The sequence below is a fragment of the Salmo trutta genome, chromosome 27 (assembly GCF_901001165.1).
Source record: "Salmo trutta chromosome 27, fSalTru1.1, whole genome shotgun sequence".
NCBI classification, from domain to species: Eukaryota; Metazoa; Chordata; class Actinopteri; order Salmoniformes; family Salmonidae; genus Salmo; species Salmo trutta.
In genome coordinates, this window is record NC_042983.1 from 32,820,311 (window position 1) to 32,839,809 (window position 19,499).

Here is a 19,499-nt window from a genome sequence, read left to right on the forward strand (position 1 = left end):
TAAGAACATTTTTCTTATAGGAAATGTGATTTTGGTGGAGGCTGACCTGGGTGGGTATCTAAATAGCTAGCCCTGTAATGCCGGGCTATGTACTTAGATTATTGCAAAATGTGCTTCATCCGAAAAGCTATTTTAAAATCGGACATATCGAGTGCATAGAGGAGTAATGTATCTATAATTCTTAAAATAATTGTTATGCTTTTTGTGAACGTTTATCGTGAGTAATTTAGCAAACTAAATTCCCCGGAAGTTTGCGGGGGTTATGCTTTCCTCTGTCGAGGAGTTGGATCCCACTCCTGCCGTGGACCGCTGGCTGACCTCTAAGCGTGCCAGACGGCCAACATACAAAAGCAGCTGGACAACTGATATCCTTTGCGTCTAGTAGGCATGGGTCAATGTGTGATTTTGGTGGTATGTGCTGTTCCACAGATGTGTGTCCCTTAGTACATGCAAACACACTCACACACGCAGTATAAATATGTATGTAATACATTTTTGTTAATAAACTCTGTGTTACATTTTTCACTATGCTCCTAAATTTCTTTTTGTGCTCCTACATTTTTTCATTTAGGAGCGCATGTACTCCTTGGGAAAAAGGTTAGCGTAGAGCCCTGGAACCCATTGCTCTCTAAGGTTCTGAGGTATGTGGACCACTCACCAACCAAGAATTCCCAACATGGGGAAATTATCATTCATGTACAACGCAAAACACCAAACACTGCATGCACAGAGCAGAATTAGGACTATACCCGCTAAATATTAAAATCCAGAAAGAACTGTTAAATTCTACAACCACAAAGCTCCCACCTACAGAGAGATGAACCTAGAGAAGAGACCCCTCAGCCAGCTGGTTCTAGGGCTCTGTTCAGAAACACAAACAGACCCCACAGAACCCCAGGACAGCAACACAATTTGAGCCAACCCCCCAAAAAATATATAGAAAAAATAACTATTTGACACACTATTTGGAAAGAATCAAACAAAAAACTGAGCAAACTGGAATACTATCTGGCCCTAAACAGAGAATACACAGTAGCAGAATACCTGACCACCGTGACTGACCCAAAATTAAGTAAATCCTTGACTATGTACAGACCCCGTGAGAGAGGCCGCCATACCCTTTCTTCTCTAGCCAGGTATGCCTATGTGCCCACTGCCCAAATAAATGAGATAGAAACTGATCTACACTTCCTTACCAATTGCCAAAGTTATGACCATATTACAGGCACATATTTCCCACAGATCACACAGATTCACAAAGAATTTGAAAACAAATCAAACATTGATAAACCACCATATCTGTAAAGATAAATACCGCAATATGCAATCACAGCAGCAAGATTTGTGACTCATCACCATGAAAACAGGGCAACCAGTGGAGCACAAACAACATTGTAAATACAACCTATATTTATCTGTGTACTTATCTTCCCCTACTATTCGTACTACAACTACGTACACATTGTTAAAAACATTGTACAAAGCTGGTAATAATACTTTTGAAACATTTATCTGTGTAGCTGTGAATAGCCCCCATGATATGCAACTTTTTAGGAAAGTTAGGAACAAATATACACAGGCAGTTAGGAAAGCTAAGGCTAGCTTTTTCAAACAGAAATGTGCATCCTGTAGCACAAACTCAAAAAAGTTCTGGGACACTGTAAAGTCCATGGAGAATAAGAGTACCTCCTCCCAGCTGCCCACTGCACTGAGGCTAGGAAATACTGTCACCAACGATAAATCCACTATAATTGAGAATTTCAATAAGCATTTTTATACGGCTGGGCATGCTTTCCACCTGGCTACCCCTACCCCGTCAACAGCCCTGCACTCCCCACAGCTACTCGCCCAAGCCTCCCCCATTTCTCCTTCACTCAAATCCAGATAGCTGATGTTCTTAAAGTACTGCAAAAACTGGACCCCTACAAATCAGCCGGGCTAGACAATCTGGACCCTCTCTTTCTAAAATTATTTGCCGAAATTGTTGCAACCCCTATTACTAACCTGTTCAAACTGTCTTTCGTATCGTCTGAGATTCCCAAAGATTGGAAAGCTGACGTGGTCATCCCCCTCTTCAAAGGAGGAGACACTCTAGACCCAAATTTCTACAGACCTATATCTATCCTACCCTGCCTTTCTAAGGTATTCGAAAGCCAAGTTAACAAACAGATTACCGACCATTTCGAATCCCACCGTACCTTCTCCGCTATGCAATCTGGTTTCAGAGCTGGTCATGGGTGCACCTCAGCCACGCTCAAGGTCCTAAACAATATCTTAAATAACCGCCATCGATAAGAGACATTACTGTGCAGCCGTATTCATCAACCTGGCCAAGGCTTTCGACTCTGTCAATCACCACATTCTTACTGGCAGACTCAACAGCCTTGGTTTCTCAAATGATTGCCTCGCCTGGTTCACCAACTACTTCTCTGATAGAGTTCAGTGTGTCAAATCGGAGGGCATGTTATCCGGACCTCTGGCAGTCCCTATGGGGGTACCATAGGGTTCAATTCTCGGGCCGACTCTCTCCTCTGTATACATCAATGATGTCGCTCTCGCTGCTGGTGATTCTCTGATCCACCTCTAAGCAGACGACACCATTCTGTATACTTCTGGCCCTTATTTGGATACTGTGTTAACTAACCTCCAGACAAGCTTCAATGCCATAGAACTCTCTTTCCGTGGCCTCCAACTGCTCTTAAATGCAAGTAAAACTAAATGCATGCTCTTCAACCGATCACTGCCCGCACCTGCCGACCGGTCCAGCATCACTACTCTGGACGGCTCTGACTTAGAATATGTGGACAAGTACAAATACCTAGGTGTCTGGTTAGACTGTAAACTCTCCTTCCAGACTCACATTAAGCATTTCCAATCCAAAATGACATCTAGAATCGGCTTCCTATTTCGCAACAAAGCATCCTTCACTCATGCTGCCAAACATACTCTCGTAAAACTGACCATCCTACCGATCCTTGACTTCGGCGAAGTCATCTATAAAATAGCCTCCAACACTCTACTCAACAAATTGGATGCAGTCTATCACAGTGCCATCCGTTTTGTCACCAAAGCCCCATATATTACCCAGCACTTCGACCTGTACGCTTTCGTTGGCTGGCCATCGCTTCATACTTGTCGCCAAACCCACTGGCTCCAGGTCATCTACAAGTCTCTGCTAGGTAAAGCCCCGCCTTATCTCAGCTCACTGGTCACCATAGCAGCACTCACCCGTAGCACGCACTCCAGCAGGTATATCTCACTGGTCACCCCCAAAGCCAATTCCTCCTTTGGTCGCCTTTCCTTCCAGTTCTCTGCTGCCAATGACTGGAACGAACTGCAAAAATCACTGAAGCCTGAGACTCATATCTCCCTCACTAGCTTTAAGCACCAGCTGTCAGAGCAGCTCACAGATCACTGCACCTGTACATAGCCCATCTGTAAACAGCCCATCTATCTACCTCATCCCCATACTGTATTTATTTATTTATCTTGCTCCTTTGCACCCCAGTATCTCTACTTGCACATTAATCTTCTGCACATCTACCATCCAGTGTCTAATTGCAATATTGTAATTACTTCGCCACCATGGTCTATTTATTGCCTTACCTCCCTTATCTTACCTCATTTGCACTCACTGTATATAGATTTTAATTTTTTTCTACTGTTTTATTGACTGAATGTTTGTTTATTCCTTGTGTAACACTGTGTTGTTGTATGTGTCGAACTGCTGTGCTTTATCTTGGCCAGGTTGAGAACTTGTTCTCAACAAGCCTACCTGGTTAAATAAAGGTGAAATAAAAAAATAATGAAAACATATTTATCCTTTTGAAACCTTTCTGTGCAATGTTAACTGTATATTTTTGTAATGTTTTTTTATGTGCTTTTTTGTTCCTTCCCACTTTTGTTAATGGTTTATTTCACTTGCTTTAAAGCCACTTTGAATTGAATTGAGAGAGAGAACTTTGGGTGGGTGTTTTTGGGATGATGATGTGCCCCACCCTGGCCAGACATGAGCCACTCTACTGTCTGGCTTTTTCAGCTACTCAAGGGATCAGGGAGGGAAAAAAAAATGTTAAGAGGAAAAACAAAACAAATAAGAAATTAATTAATTAATTGAAGTCAATTCCCAGAAATCCCCAATAGCCTTTGTGGCCTGGACGTGGAAAACCCTCTCCTCTCACTTGGGCGGCTAGTGATGATGTTATTGAGTGATGATGCCATTGTTGAGTCTCTGGGGAAAGAGGGATAGGGAGTAGACCTAAGACGAGGAGCACGGGCACAACAACCCACAGACAAGTGGACTGCATCGTAAAAGTGGGAAGTTACTTCCTTTTTTCGTGCCCTCAATCTAAACATACACATGCACGCGTGCACACATACACAGTCCTTACTCTGCAAGGAGGTGCTGCCGCTCCTGCCGGAGTGTCTGGTTCTTCTCCTGCAGCCGTCTGTTCTCTGCCTCCAGGTCAGCGCTGTGCTCCAGAGTGTGGGCTATCATCTCCCTGTTGAGATCCACAGGGGCAGGGTGCAGCTCCACTGCACCCATGTTCACCTACACATAGAGACATACAACAGACAGAGAGATGGTTGGGAAAGTAGAGAGAGAGAGAAACAGACAGAAACAGACAGAGAAATGGTTGGGAATGTAAAGGGAGAGAAAGAAACAGACAGAAATAGACAGAGAGACGGTTGGGAAAGTAGAGGGAGAGAGAGAAACAGACAGAAACAGACAGAGAGATGCTATACTTTCAGGATCTAGGACTCGGTGGCTTGAAGACAAGATGTAAAGTTCCAAAGCTCCCTCTCTCTTGCTTCATCTCACTTCCTCCTTTGTGAGAGGGAATGATGTAGGGAAAGAGAGGACAAAGGCAAGGAGGTGAGATTGAATAGGTAAAATAAATCTTCCAAGCTTTTTCTCGTCTCCTCTCTTGTCCCCCTCACCATCCCCACTCCTTGTAAACAAGGTATAACAGTCAACTTAATTCATCGGTCCAGACACATCTAGCTACAGTACTGTACCTCCTAGGGGCTCTTGACTGACGTGTCATTATGGGACATCCCATAATCGTCATTCTCTGTTTTTATACACTAACAACACAGGAATGCCTGTACATGCGAACATCCATTGATCTGAGCGCATAGACAGAGAGCAGCCAAATATAGGGAGCCTTTCAAAAAGGATAAGAAAATAAGTCATCAAATGGTGCCAAGGTGAGGTCATCAGACAGAGACAGGGTGGGAGTTGGTTTACTGCATTTCCCTCTCTTTCTGTAACATGTTGAACCTTCTAAGCTTCACTCTCTCAGGTAATGAGGTAGCCCGCTGTGTGTCTGCTGTTGTTTCCTGAAGGAGACAGACTGGTGGTACAGTGAGTGTTCCTTATAAACCTGTCAGCTTGAGGGGGGCTGTCTCCGCTTCTGGCTAGCCGTCTCCCATCTTTCACCCTCCTACGAATGGGCACTTGTCTGGGTCAAATCTACTAGCCTATAAGCATCCAAAAAAGTACCTTTAAAATCTGTATGGCAAAGTGACCTGTGATGGTCCTTACTAGTGCATGTAGCTATAACAAAGTGGAATTGTAGCTACAGTAGTAACTCAATCACATCAATTGGGTTATGCTAGCTAATATGTTGTCAAAGATTGTGATGTTGTTGAGGTCAAGGTGGCTGGAGTAGCTAACTGAATGACATAATGCACAGCTCCACCCTCTCTCTCAGTCACTCTATCCCTCTCTATGAAGTGGTCTAAATACCGGATGGAGCTAGCTGGATGAATTAGCTAGCTAGCTATGTTAGCTAGTTAGGCCATGGCTAGTAGTACCTTTTATTGGTTTCTCGCAGTCATAGACTTAATTGTACATATACTTACAATTATAAAATCAATCATAAATAATGATCAAATTGTAAAATTCTAAACCAGCAAAACACCTGAGTAGTCAGGGTTTGAGTGAGGCCAGGGTGCCAGGGACAGCATACTCCAGAACTGGTTTTACGTAGCAGATGTAGATGGACAGTAGGTCTACTGTGGTTACAGAGAAGTGCTTAATGCGCTTGAGGAGGAACTGCTTCCTGTTGGTGCTTGTGGTCATGGTGTCAACCTGGCCGCTCCTGTGCAAGTCCTGCTGGACAGTGAGACCCAGCACCCTGAACTTTGATGTCTCTGACAGGGGGACACTGTTGATGAAGAGGGGTGGTGCAGGCTGGGTTTTCAGAGAAGGTGACATGCATCACTACACATATATTCTCATTGAGAAGCATGTCATTGGTAGCGGTCCAGGTGCTGAGATCATTCAGTTGCCTCTGCATTGATGATGGTTGCTGCAGTTTCGTGATTTCAAGCAGATTCATGTCATATTTCCACACGGTTGGCAGCTTCATGTGAAGCATCATTGATGAGGGCAAGGAAAATGACAGGGTCAAGGAGGGTCCGAGATTAGAAGGTCAGCTAGCAAAATTGCAACAAGGATGCATCCACCAGATGCGGTAGCAATTGAGCCTAGGGACGAGGTTATGGTTAAGGATAGGTAGCTAACAGGCTAATACTTCATTAGCTAGCTAGCTAGATAGATAGACTCACAATATTTCACTAGTAAACATAGCTAGCTTTACGTAACGTTCCCTCGAGCTATCAAGCATTGTTTCATGATAACATTTGGTAGCAAGAAAACCAGAGAAGGCTGGTGGGAGGAGCTACAGTATAGGAGGATGGGCTCATTCTAATGTATGGAATGGAATAAAAGGAATGGTATCAAACACATCAAATTAATTGAGGCTATTCTCAACCGTATCTTACGGCAAAAAAAAGCTTCTGGATATCAGGACAGCGATCACTCGCAATCTCTATTGCACTCCACTGCCCTTTCCCACCTGGACAAAAGGAACACCTATGTGAGAATGCTATTCATTGACTACAGCTCAGCGTTCAACACCATAGGACCCTCAAAGCTCATCACTAAGCTAAGGATCTTGGGACTAAACAGTCCCGTGTGGCTCAGTTGGTAGAGCATGGTGTTTGCAACACCAGGGGTGTGGGTTCGATTCCCACGGGGGACCAGTACGGGAAAAAAGAAAATGTATGAAATGTATGCATTCACTACTGTAAGTCGCTCTGGATAAGAGCGTCTGCTAAATGACTAAAATGTAAATGTAAATGTAAACACCTCTCTCTGCAACTGGATCCTGGACTTCCTGATGGGCTGCCACCAGGTGGTGAGGGTAGGTAGCAACACATCTGTCACGCTGAACCTAAACATTGGAGCCCCCCAGGGGTGCGTGCTCAGTCCCCTCTTGTACTCCCTGATGGGACCGAGCACGCCCCCATCCTCATCAATGGGGCTGTAGCGGAGCAGGTTGAGAACTTCAAGTTCCTTGGTGTCCACATCACCAACAAACTAGAATAGTCCAAACACACCAAGACAGTTGTGAAGAGGGCACGACAAAGCCTATTCCCCCTCAGGAAACTAAAAAGATTTGGCATGGGTCCTGAGATCCTCAAAAGGTTCTACAGCTGCAACATCGAGAGCATCCTGACTGGTTGCATCACTGCCTGGTACGGCAATTGCTTGGCCTCCGACCGCAAGGCACTACAGAGGGTAGTGCGTACAGCCCAGTACATCACTGCCTGCCATCCAGGACCTCTACACCAGGCGGTGTCAAGGAAGGCCCTAAAAATTGTCAAAGACCCCAGCCACCCCAGTCATAGATTGTTCTCTCTACTACCGCATGGCAAGCGGTACCGGAGTGCCAAGTCTAGGACTAAAAGGCTTCTCAACAGTTTTTACCCCCAAGCCATAAGACTCCTGAACAGGTAATCAAATGGCTACCCGGACTATCTGCATTGTGCGCCCCCCTCCAACCCCTCTTTTATGCTGCTGCTACTCTCTGTTTATCATATATGCATAGTCACTTTAACTATACATTCATGTACATACTACCTCAATTGGCCCGACAAACCAGTGCTCCCGTACATTGGCTAACCGGGCTATCTGCATTGTGTCCCGCCACCCACCACCCGCCAACCCCTCTTTTACGCTACTGCTACTCTCTGTTCATCATATATGCATAGTCACTTTAACCATATCTACATGTACATACTACCTCCATCAGCCCAACTAACCAGTGTCTGTATGTAGCCTCGCTACTTTTATAGCCTCGCTACTGTATATAGCCTCGCTGCTGTTATTTTTCACTGCTATTTATTTCTTTACTTACCTATTGTTCACCTAATACCGTTTTTGCACTATTGGTTAGAGCCTGTAAGTAAGCATTTCACTGTAAGGGCTACACCTGTTGTATTCGGCGCACGTGACAAACTTTGATTTAATTTGAAGACAAAAGAAGAGAGGTCAATCTTGAGGATAGAGCTTGCTCAAAAGGGGTGCTTGCAAGTTAACCGTGCTTGCTCAATAACTATTTTGGCTTGCCAGATGGTGTATTCATGACAAGTCGGAAAATCTGAACCTCAGAGTTAAAATTAAGTTATTTGCGTAGAGCTTCCAATTGGTTGATTTTGATACTTTCCTAGTGGGAAACTCAGGCCTCACAGCCATAAAGTCATAAACCCCACCTATTTCTACATTTTATCTTCTTGAAATCTGATTTTATCTAACCCTAACCTTAAATCTAACCCTAAACTTAACCACACTGCTAACCTTATGCCTAACCCTAACCTTAAATTAAGACCAAACAGCAAATTTTTGTTTTCATAAATTTATTTAGGATATAGAGCCCTACAGTGGAGGTGTCATAATACCCATAAAACCTAGCGGTCAAACAGGGAAAAGGTTCCAATCGTTTTTCTACCATTAATTTTTCCCATAGGGAATTTTAGAAACGCTTAAAATAAGGGCTGTGTTTCGTGTATCCTTACACTGGCATGACGTTTTGATAACCATGTAAATCTCTCGCAGACAAGGTGACTTTTATCAATTTATTCACCTCTATTTACTCTCAGATTCAAAAATGCTAATAAGCATCAAAGTAGACATCATGCAAAACTACAAATCCCTGCAAGCTCCTGCACGTAATCTCTAGCTGACACCTTTGCTAACAGGTATTGTGTCAATTTAAAAGATAAACAAGATAGTTCACAGAATTGTCCATTTAAAGAAATGTAGCCAAATGCTTACTTGCAGGTTCCTTCTCGACAATGCAACAGCAATTACAAATGAAAAAACATAAGAATACGAACATAAAGTAAATGGCTCGGTAGAATAGAATAAACCTTTTATCATAAGTATAATACAGGAAGGCACAATATTTACAGATCTCAGGGAAGGGGGGATTGGGGGGCAAGTGTTTAAATTGTTCAGTATTAACAATAGTAAGTAAGAGTCTGGTAGCAGCAGTTGTGATGTGTGTGTAGCAGGAATGTATTTGTGTGTGTGTGTGTGTGTGTGTGTGTGTGTGTGTGTGTGTGGGTGTGTGGGTGGGTGGGTGGGTGGGTGGGTGTTATATGACTGGTTTCAAATTTGTTTCACCGACTATAAGTTAAAATAGATCTAAAACAAGTGTCATTTTGTGACGACCCTCCCGCTCTGTCTGCTGTATTTTCTCTCTTTGCTCTTGTTCCTTATTAGGATGCCGGTGGGCGGAGTTGGAAGGGTCGTCAGCTTGATGGGAAACACCTGGGCTCGGGTGTGTCCCAGGATAAAGACACCTCTTCCACAGTCATTGAGGAGACTCTCTCCATGCAGACACCTTGTTTTTGGTTGTGCTAGTTATGGTATCGAATAAATATATATTTTTAATACTCCTTGTCTCCACGTTGTCTCCCTTTTGTTGCGAACTCTGAGCCGGTTCGTAACAATTTTATATTTACAATCCCCTTATCCAAACAGATTAGTCATTTACCTAGGTCTTATTAATAGCTCTTATCAAGTTGTAAATTACAGTGCATGGAGAATGGTGTTTTTTCTATCAGAAAAAAGAAAGTTGATGTTTTTCCACTTGGAACCGACAGGTTGCTGGACCTTATTCATGGTTTCCTCACGTGTAAAGGTGGTGGAATTATGAGAGAATTAATACATGCATTTCCCCATGCTCAAATTCAAGAGGGAAGTGTGTGAAAAAGGAATTAAGTTAATTTTACGTATGCATACCTCAGGTCTGAGGATGCAATGCCTCATGATGAGTTGGGAAACCAGATGGTAGTGAGGTGCTAAATCTTTGCTGGGCTGTGTTGGGGTCATTGACCCACTGTAATAAAGGCTGGCGTCTTCAAAAGCTCTCATTAAATGCTTGTAATTTTTGTCTAGGCCAGAGTTGTCCTGGCAGGCCACACAGCTGTTTTCTCCTGGCACGGTGAACCTGATCGTGTCAAAGTAGACACTCCTCATCATCACCGTCCTCTTTACGTTTCCCTTCCTGCTCTCTGTTGGTCTCTTTCTCCCTGTGTATTCCCTCTCACAAAGAAGAAGAAAACAGAAGCAGAAATCTGACTTGTGAGAACCTGCACACCACACTTTTCAGAAAATACTCAGGCCTAGTCACAGTAAAATTAAGGAAACCTGAACACAAGTTTGTGAGAAGTTATATGTGTACAATGTTCCTAATTTTTACTGTGACTAGACCATGCTAGTTCACTCTTATACAGTATTTAAATAACTTGCACAATGCTAGTTTATTCTGACTTCTGCTAGTCATTTCAATTTTGGAAAAACATAATGATTGTTTATTTCATTTTGATATAATGCAACTATTGTCCAATACTTGACATTTCTTTCCACCAGTGTTTGTATTTCATGGTACTAAAATCAATGTTTAATTCCTGTAAGGATTTCATTGTGTTTGGAGATCACTGATTTGGTTTATATGTTATTCAATACTTTGGCTTGCAGAATAGGGCCCTTTAAACAGCTCTGCCTCATTAATTTCTCAATAAACAAGTTATGCTCTTCTGTTTTCAATATACGGCATAATATGTTATTGTTCACTAACTATATAGCTTTCAACACTCAAAAACATGACAATACAAAGCTAAAACACCACAATGCACATTAACCCCCCTCAGACTCCCTGTCCTTGTTTTGTGTGATTGCTAACCTAAGCGCTGCCATCCGCCTTGGTGTTGCCAAACAGCCGATGTACCGGCTGTGAAAGAGCCCCAACAACGAGGGCTGATTACGACATGGCCATGTAAATCAGTACTTTAACAATGCACTAATGGCTTCAGGATTCGCAGGAGACCACCCAGGTTATATTGAAAGACAGCTTCCCAACCTCGTAAAAATAAGACCAAAATGAAGATGTTTCTGACTGATCCTATGCAGGCTGAGCCTCACAGCCTGAGAGTCTATGAAACTGTAGGCGTGCTTAATAAGAGATGATAAAAGTAATGTGCAGAGTTTCAAATGAGAGAGCTGTTTAACTAGAGGGTGTTTGTACACAGGTCTGTGTGAGTGACCGTTACATGTTTGAACGCGCCAAGGTGAATCTGAGCAAAGGTTTAGAAAGTGTACGTGTGTTCAGGTAATGATGTGTCACACTGAGTCCCACTTAAGTAAGGCTTTGTTCTTACTATAACTCCAACCCCCTTCACTTCTTCCCTCAGATCTCCCCCTTCACACCCATGCCAGGGCAGAGTGTCAGTCAGCTCAGTGTAGCTAATCACAGGTCAGTCTATCTATACTGTAAAGTACATCTCTGTGACCCCGTGGTTCATCCCTGGTTCACATTACTCTGCCTGTATGATGTGCTGTTTCATTTATCACTATAATGACAGGTTAGGGGAGTAGAAGAGGTCATAATAGCATGGGGTAAACTATAACCCGCCTCACCCAACGTGGCGTGGATCTGTTTTTTTTTCTAAAGTATTTCTATTTACTTCGGATCTGGAATCCCTCAACTGAAGCTAGCCAGCTAACTACCTACCAGCTATCAGTTAGCAAACCCCTGCTAGCGGTCATCAGCTAACCTTTAGCTCGGAAAGCTCTCGCCAGTTCGTACAACGTGACTCAAACCAGAGCATAACGGACCTATTTTTTTCTCTCCATATCCCCGGATTCCTACTGCAAACTCTGAACCTTTTCATCTGGATCTTCGCAACTAGCTAACTGCAATCCCGGGTGACTACTCCTGGCTAGCGTTTTCATCCCGGAGCAAGCACCAATTAGCCTGAAGCTAGCCCGGGTAGGGCTCCTGTGCTACCACTGAAGCCCACTCCTGGGCTACAATATCCGGACCCCTTCTACTGCCGGTACGGGGCACGGAACCCCGCCGATCCTCTACGACTGGAATACCGACATAATCTACCCGAGGATTCCAACAGGCCCCTCAGGCGCGACGTCCACTGAAGGCCCATTCTGCTAACCGCGGCCTGCTAGCTACCTAGAGCTACTTGGAACCCTACTAATCCACGTCTTGTCTATCGACGTCACAGCACAAAGAGGCAACTGCTTGCTTGGTAACCCGGTCTGCTAACTGCTAGCTTGTTTAGCCCCGGCCTACTAACTGCTAGCTTGTTTAGCCCCGGCCTACTAACTGCTAGCTTGTTAGCACCAGCCTGCTAACTGTCTGAATCGCGGTGTCCCCAACCAGCCCAACCACTCACTGGACCCATATGTTCACTTGGCTACGCATGCCTCTCTCTAATATCAATATGCCTCGTCCATTACTGTCCTGGTTAGTGATTACTGTCTTATTTCACTGTAGAGCCTCTAGCCCTGCTCAATATGCCTTAACCAGCCATGTTGTTCCACCTCCTACATATGCGATGACATCACCTGGTTTAAACGTCTCTAGAGACTATATCTCTCTCATCATTACTCAATGCCTAGGTTTACCTCCAATGTACACACATCCTACCTGTCACGTCCTGGCCAGTAAAAGGGGTTATTTGTCATTGTAGTTGGTCAGGGCGTGGCAGGGGGTGTTTGTTTTGTGTGGTTGGGTATTGTGGGTTTAGGTTTTAGTTTTGTCATTTCTATGTTTATCTAGCTTTTCTAGTTCTATGTGAGTTTTGTCAATGACCTCCAATTAGAGGCAGCTGGTTGTTGTTGTCTCTAATTGGAGGCCATATTTAGTTGTGTTTGTTTTCACTGGGTTTTGTGGGTGGTTGTTTCTAGTATGTCTATGCACCTTACTGGACTGTTTTCGTCGTTTGTTTTGTATTGATTAAGTGTTTTCTTTAATAAAGAAGAGGATGAGCACTTTACCCGCTGCGTTTTGGTCCCCCTTCAACAACGAGTGTTACACTACCTTACCTTTGTCTGTACACTATGCCTTGAATCTATGCTATCGTGCCCAGAAACCTGCTCCTTTTACTCTCTGTTCTGAACGTGCTAGACGGCCAGTTAGTATAGCCTTTAACCGTACCCTTATCCTACTTCTCCTCTGTTCCTCTGGTGATGTAGAGGTTAATCCAGGTCCTGCCGTGCCTAGCTCCACTCCCACTCCCCAGGTGCTCTCATTTGTTGACTTCTGTAACCGTAAAAGCCTTGGTTTCATGCATGTCAACATTAGAAGCCTACTCCCTAAGTTTGTTTTACTCACTGCTTTAGCACACTCTGCCAACCCGGATGTCTTAGCCGTGTCTGAATCCTGGCTAAGGAAAACCACCAAAAACCCTGAAATCTCCATCCCTAACTATAACATTTTCCACCAAGATAGAACTGCCAAAGGGGGTGGTGTTGCAATCTACTGCAAAGATAGCCTGCAGAGTTCTGTATTACTATCCACGTCTGTACCGAAACAATATGAGCTTCTACTTCTAAAAATGCACCTTTCCAGAAACAAGTCTCTCACTGTTGCCGCTTACTATAGACCACCCTCATAGCAGCACCCACTCATAGCACGCGCTCCAGCAGGTATATCTCACTGGTCACCCCCAAAGCCAATTCCTCCTTTGGTCGCCTTTCCTTCCAGTTCTCTGCTGCCAATGACTGGAACGAACTGCAAAAATCACTGAAGCTGGAGATTCATATCTCCCTCACTAGTTTTAAACATCAGCTGTCAGAGCAGCTCACAGATCACTGCACCTGTACATAGCCCATCTATCTACCTCATCCCCATACTGTATTTATTTATTTATCTTCCTTCTTTGCACCCCAGTATCTCTACTTGCACATTCATCTCCTGCACATCTACCATTCCAGTGTTTAATTGCTATATTGTAATTACTTCACCACCATGGCCTATTTATTGCTTTAACTCCCTTATCTTACCTCATTTGCACTAACTGTATATATAGTGAGGGAAAAAAGTATTTGATCCCCTGCTTATTTTGTACGTTTGCCCACTGACAAAGAAATTATCAGTCTATAATTTAAATGGTAGGTGTATTTGAACAGTGAGAGACAGAATAACAACAAAAAAATCAAGATAAACGAATGTCAAAAATTTACTAAAATGATTTGCATTTTAATGATGGAAATAAGTAATTGACCCCTCTGCAAAACATGACTTAGTACTTGGTGGCAAAACCCTTGTTGGCAATCACAGAGGTCAGACGTTTCTTGTAGTTGGCCACCAGGTTTGCACACATCTCAGGAGGGATTTTGTCCCACTCATCTTTGCAGATCTTCTCCAAGTCATTAAGGTTTCGAGGCTGACTTTTGGCAACTCGAACCTTCAGCTCCCTCCACAGATTTTCTATGGGATTGGCCACTCCAGGACCTTAATGTCCTTCTTCTTGAGCCACTCCTTTGTTAACTTGGCCGTGTGTTTTGGATCATTGTCATGCTGGAATACCCATCCACGACCCATTTTCAATGCCCTGGCTGAGGGAAGGAGGTTCTCACCCAAGATTTGACGGTACATGGCCCCGTCCATCGTCCCTTTGATGCGGTGAAGTTGTCCTGTCCCCTTAGCAGAAAAACACCCCCAAAGCATAATGTTTCCACCTCCGTGTTTGACGGTGGGGATGGTGTTCTTGGGGTCATAGGCAGCATTCCTCCTCCTCCAAACACGGCGAGTTGAGTTGATGCCAAAGAGCTCCATCTTGGTCTCATCTGACAACAACACTTTCACCCAGTTGTCCTCTGAATCATTCAGATGTTCATTGGCAAACTTCAGACGGGCATGTATATGTGCTTTTTGAGCAGGGGGACCTTGCGGGTGCTGCAGGATTTCAGTCCTTCACGGCGTAGTGTGTTACCAATTGTTTTCTTGGTGACTATGGTCCCAGCTGCCTTGAGATCATTGACAAGATCCTCCCGTGTAGTTCTGGGCTGATTCCTCACCGTTCTCATGATCATTGCAACTCCACGAGGTGAGATCTTGCATGGAGCCCCAGGCCGAGGGAGATTGACAATTCTTTTGTGTTTCTTCCATTTGCGAATAATCGCACCAACTGTTACCTTTTCACCAAGCTGCTTGGCGATGGTTTTGTAGCCCATTCCAGCCTTGTGTAGGTCTACAATCTTGTCCCTGACATCCTTGGAGAGCTCTTTGGTCTTGGCCATGGTGGAGAGTTTGGAATCTGATTGATTGATTGTTTCTGTGGACAGGTGTCTTTTATATAGGTAACAAACTGAGATTAGGAGCACTCCCTTTAAGAGTGTGCTCCTAATCTCAGCTCGTTACCTGTATAAAAGACACCTGGGAGCCAGAAATCTTTCTGATTGAGAGGGGGTCAAATACTTATTCCCCTTATTCGCATTTTTGACATGCGTTTTTCTGGATTTTTTTGTTGTTATTCTGTCTCTCACTGTTCAAATAAACATACCATTCAAATTATAGACTGATCATTTCTTTGTCAGTGGGCAAACGTACAAAATCAGCAGGGGATCAAATACTTTTTTCCCCTCACTGTAGACTCCCCCCCCCCCTACTGTATAATTGACTGTATGTTTGTTTATTCTATGTGTAACTCTGTGTTGTTGTATGTGTCGGATTCTATGCTTTATCTTGGCCAGGTCGCAGTTGCAAATGAGTGTAACTGACAATTAACCTGTAAGTCTATGTCATTGTTTTTTGTTTGAATTGTTTAAGTGTTTGCTATGCGGGGGAAATGATAAGACAAGCGGAACTACGTAGCTAATAACTGTTATAGCGGGGAACATTATTGTAGCAACACACCTTTGGAGGGAAGGCAATCCCGCGCTGTTAGCTAAGTTTTCATATCATCGGGTGTAGTTCGTAAAGGTTGAAGTGTGTATGTTAGGATGGTAATGTTATAATAATTAAGGATGAAGTGTGAATTCATGCCAGGAATAATAAGTGTGAAGTTTGATTTCCTCCCTTCTGTAATAAGCAGCCAATGAGGTATTTTTCCTTTATTCATGTCTTTAATCTGATACTGTTATAGCTCCGGCTAAACTGTTTATGTATGTAAGCACTTCAGCGTTATACTAAGCTAATAAGTCACTCGTAAGATAAGAAGGTTGTAAGAGTGTGCTTAACTGTATTTTCATTTACTTTATAGTTCTCACGGAAGGTGATAATTCTGACTAAACTACAGAATAAAGCCGCCAGTAAAAAAATCAAGGAACGGTTGTGCTCGTGGTTACTGGAGGGAGCTACAATGAGAACTTGTTCTCAACTAGCTTACCTGGTTAAATAAAGGTGAAATAAAAAACAACCCTTGTGTACACTAACACGCTGAGCATTGCTGACAAGTCACAGTGAGCCCTGAACTCGACTGCAGCTTGGCTACTCCTGTTCTGGGCCTCTTGTATTCAGTTGGTTTTGCAGCTCATTATATTTCGAAGATCATTATGTGCACATTTGTTTCTCTGCTCTCATTCTGACGACAAACTGTTTCCTTGACACAAGTCCTTCTTGCCAGTGACCAACGTAATGTGTTTAGGCTATGTTGGGTCCATATTGTCCTGTGAGTGGATGTTTAAAGCCCTGGGGGCCAGTCACTGGGCATCCTGGGACCCCTGTCCAGGTAGAAAGAGGGAGGGCTGGGGGGTAAGAAGCGCTGTTAGCAGAGGCATAAAGAATCTATTTATGAAGTAGGGCCGGCTCCATCTAAGACATTTTGAGACAAAAGGTCAGTTACACAGGACTAATGCAAACAATGAGTATGGTTACATAATGTGATTATTGTGGAAAGTCAGATGAATATAATAGTTCAAATGAAAACGTTTACATGCTTTGGAAGAAGAACGATTTCCTTAATATTCCTGTTTACATGGACACATCTGAAATCAGGCTACCTGATGGCACTCTGATAAATGCCGAAAATCGCCAATCAAACTAAACGTTCTACCACAGCAACCATGTTATTTTTGGGACATATAAAGCTTGTATGTGAAAACTACTTCTAAGATGCATACATTCAGTTGTTCTGAACTCACTTTACTCACACTAGAGAGGGAGGCTCGCTCGGCTGGTGCCAACACATAAGCAGATCAAATACACTGCTTAAACACCGATTAAGGTGTTTCTATGTCCTAATAATTCGAAAGACTGCCCTGAAAACCAGGTGTTTTAATCGGCGTAAGTTTACTTTGATTTTGACCTTACGCCGATTAGATAAGCAGAGTAAGATGTCTACATGACTATTGCATAATCAGTTTATTATCGAATTATTACTGTGCATGTAAACGTACTCAGTGTGTGTGTGTGTGTGTGTGTGTGTGTGTGTGTGTGTGTGTGTGTGTGTGTGTGTGTGTGATGCACACCATGAAAAACAAAACATATTGCAGACTTGTTGAGCAGAACAGCCATTCTTTCAGGAACTGTTGATTTCTCCATCTCAGAAAATCCCCAAAGGATCACCACATCGTATTATAATAGAAGAGGTGCAGAAAGACGGACAGCATGAAGTCTCCGTGGAAAGACGGACAGCATGAAGTCTCCGTGGAAAGACGGACAGCATGAAGTCTCCGTGGAAAGACGGACAGCATGAAGTCTCCGTGGAAAGACGGACAGGATGAAGTCTCCGTGGAAAGACGGACAGCATGAAGTCTCTATGGAAAGACAGACAGCATGAAGTCTCCGTGGAAAGACGGACAGCATGAAGTCTCTATGGAAAGACAGACAGCATGAAGTCTCCGTGGAAAGACAGACAGGATGAAGTCTCCATGGAAAGACGGACAGCATGAAGTCTCCGTGGAAAGACGGACAGCATGAAGTCTCCGTGGAAAGACGGACAGCATGAAGTCTCCGTGGAAAGACGGAGACTGTGTGACCGATATAGGCTACCCTTTCACAGAGAGCTGGAGTATTGAGTCCGCAAGGTGAAACCCCATTGATTGCTTAATATACAGTACACATTACAACAGACAGGACTTAGTAGGCAGAACAAATTATTACAACAGACAGGACTTAGTAGACAGTACACATTATTTCAACAGACAGGACTTAGTAGACAGTACATTTTATTACAACTGACAGGATTTAGTAGAGAGTACACATTATTACAACAGACAGGACTTAATAGACAGTATATATTATTACAACAGACAGGATTTAGTAGACAGCATATATTATTACAAAAGACAGGACTAAGTAGACAGTATACATTATTTCAACAGACAGGACTTAGTCAGACAGTACACATTATTACAACAGACAGGATTACTGTTGGAGCCCACGCAACCATTAATCATAGCCATATCCCCCTTTCCTAGCTCAAAATGGCATGTATCTCTGGAAAACAATGATGTGTGTGTGTGTGTGTGTGTGTGTGTATACGTGCGTGTGTGATCGTATAGCACTGTATGTGTGTTTTGGGGTGGGAGGGGGTCTTTATTATGGGAAGCGTGGGCATCTAGCGGAAAGCTTGCCCTGTCAGCAGCAGATCCACCTAGCAGAGGCTGTGAGGAAGATAATGAGACGGAAGTGAGAGGCGGCAATGCCCTGATAAAGACTGACCATTTGAGCCTTTCTAAACAGTTTAGTGTGTGTGTGTTAAACAGGGGGAGGACATGCAAGTCTCTCCTGTTATGCGTGTAATATGCCAGCAGCCACAGAAGACCTGTTTCTCTTAAGAATAGATCTTGCCATGGAACATGATGACACTATTGGGTGGTCACATTTCTGATTGTACCAGAAAGACTCCAGCAAGATTGTGGGAGAAATCTGCACGTCAAAATTAATGCAGTTCTTTAATAAATACATGTAAGTGCAACTTGTGCAAACAGATAAAAAGATGAATGATGGACACCCAGACAGACCACATGGATTAGCCCTAAATTGTATCCTCCATCTTCATTTTCAGCTTTCTTCCAATTGTCATACAGAACTGGCCGTCTCAATTTCTTTGTAATTTGCAAGCAAATACACAATTTGTGTTGTATTAATTGTCCTACTTTTCAGTCACTCTGGTCCCTGTCTGCTTTTGTTGGTTTAGCGATTTAACACAAATTAGCGTCATCGCACCACTTCACAAAACTGTGAAAATGGAAACACAAAACAGGATGCCATTATTTCTTGGAGAGGATACTATTGTATCCGAGAGGGGTCTGGCATAAGACTGAAATGATTCTGTTATTCACCACTACTTGTTCTGCCCAACACTGAACATGTTCAACACTGAACATGTTCTTAATAAGACATTATCTACAGTTCTTTAAGTAAAACAGACATCTAGACATTTTCCCTGCAGTG

The 19,499-nt window shown here is 43.4% G+C and overlaps 1 protein-coding gene and 1 long non-coding RNA gene across 6 annotated transcripts in view; one reads left to right on the top strand and one right to left on the bottom strand.

The window, feature by feature from the left end:
• LOC115164909 (DNA repair protein XRCC4) overlaps positions 1 to 19,499 on the bottom strand; it is a 69,908-nt gene that overhangs the window by 21,044 nt on the left and 29,365 nt on the right. For all 5 annotated transcript variants that reach the window (XM_029717830.1, XM_029717829.1, XM_029717828.1 and 2 more), the window contains exon 4: positions 4,392 to 4,552. In XM_029717830.1, coding sequence (XP_029573690.1) covers positions 4,392 to 4,552 — 161 coding nt within the window. The remainder of the gene's footprint in view (positions 1 to 4,391; positions 4,553 to 19,499) is intronic.
• On the top strand, positions 16,125 to 16,413 carry LOC115164911 (uncharacterized). The gene is made up of 2 exons (XR_003870025.1): positions 16,125 to 16,202; positions 16,363 to 16,413. It is a non-coding gene; the product is annotated as an uncharacterized LOC115164911 (long non-coding RNA).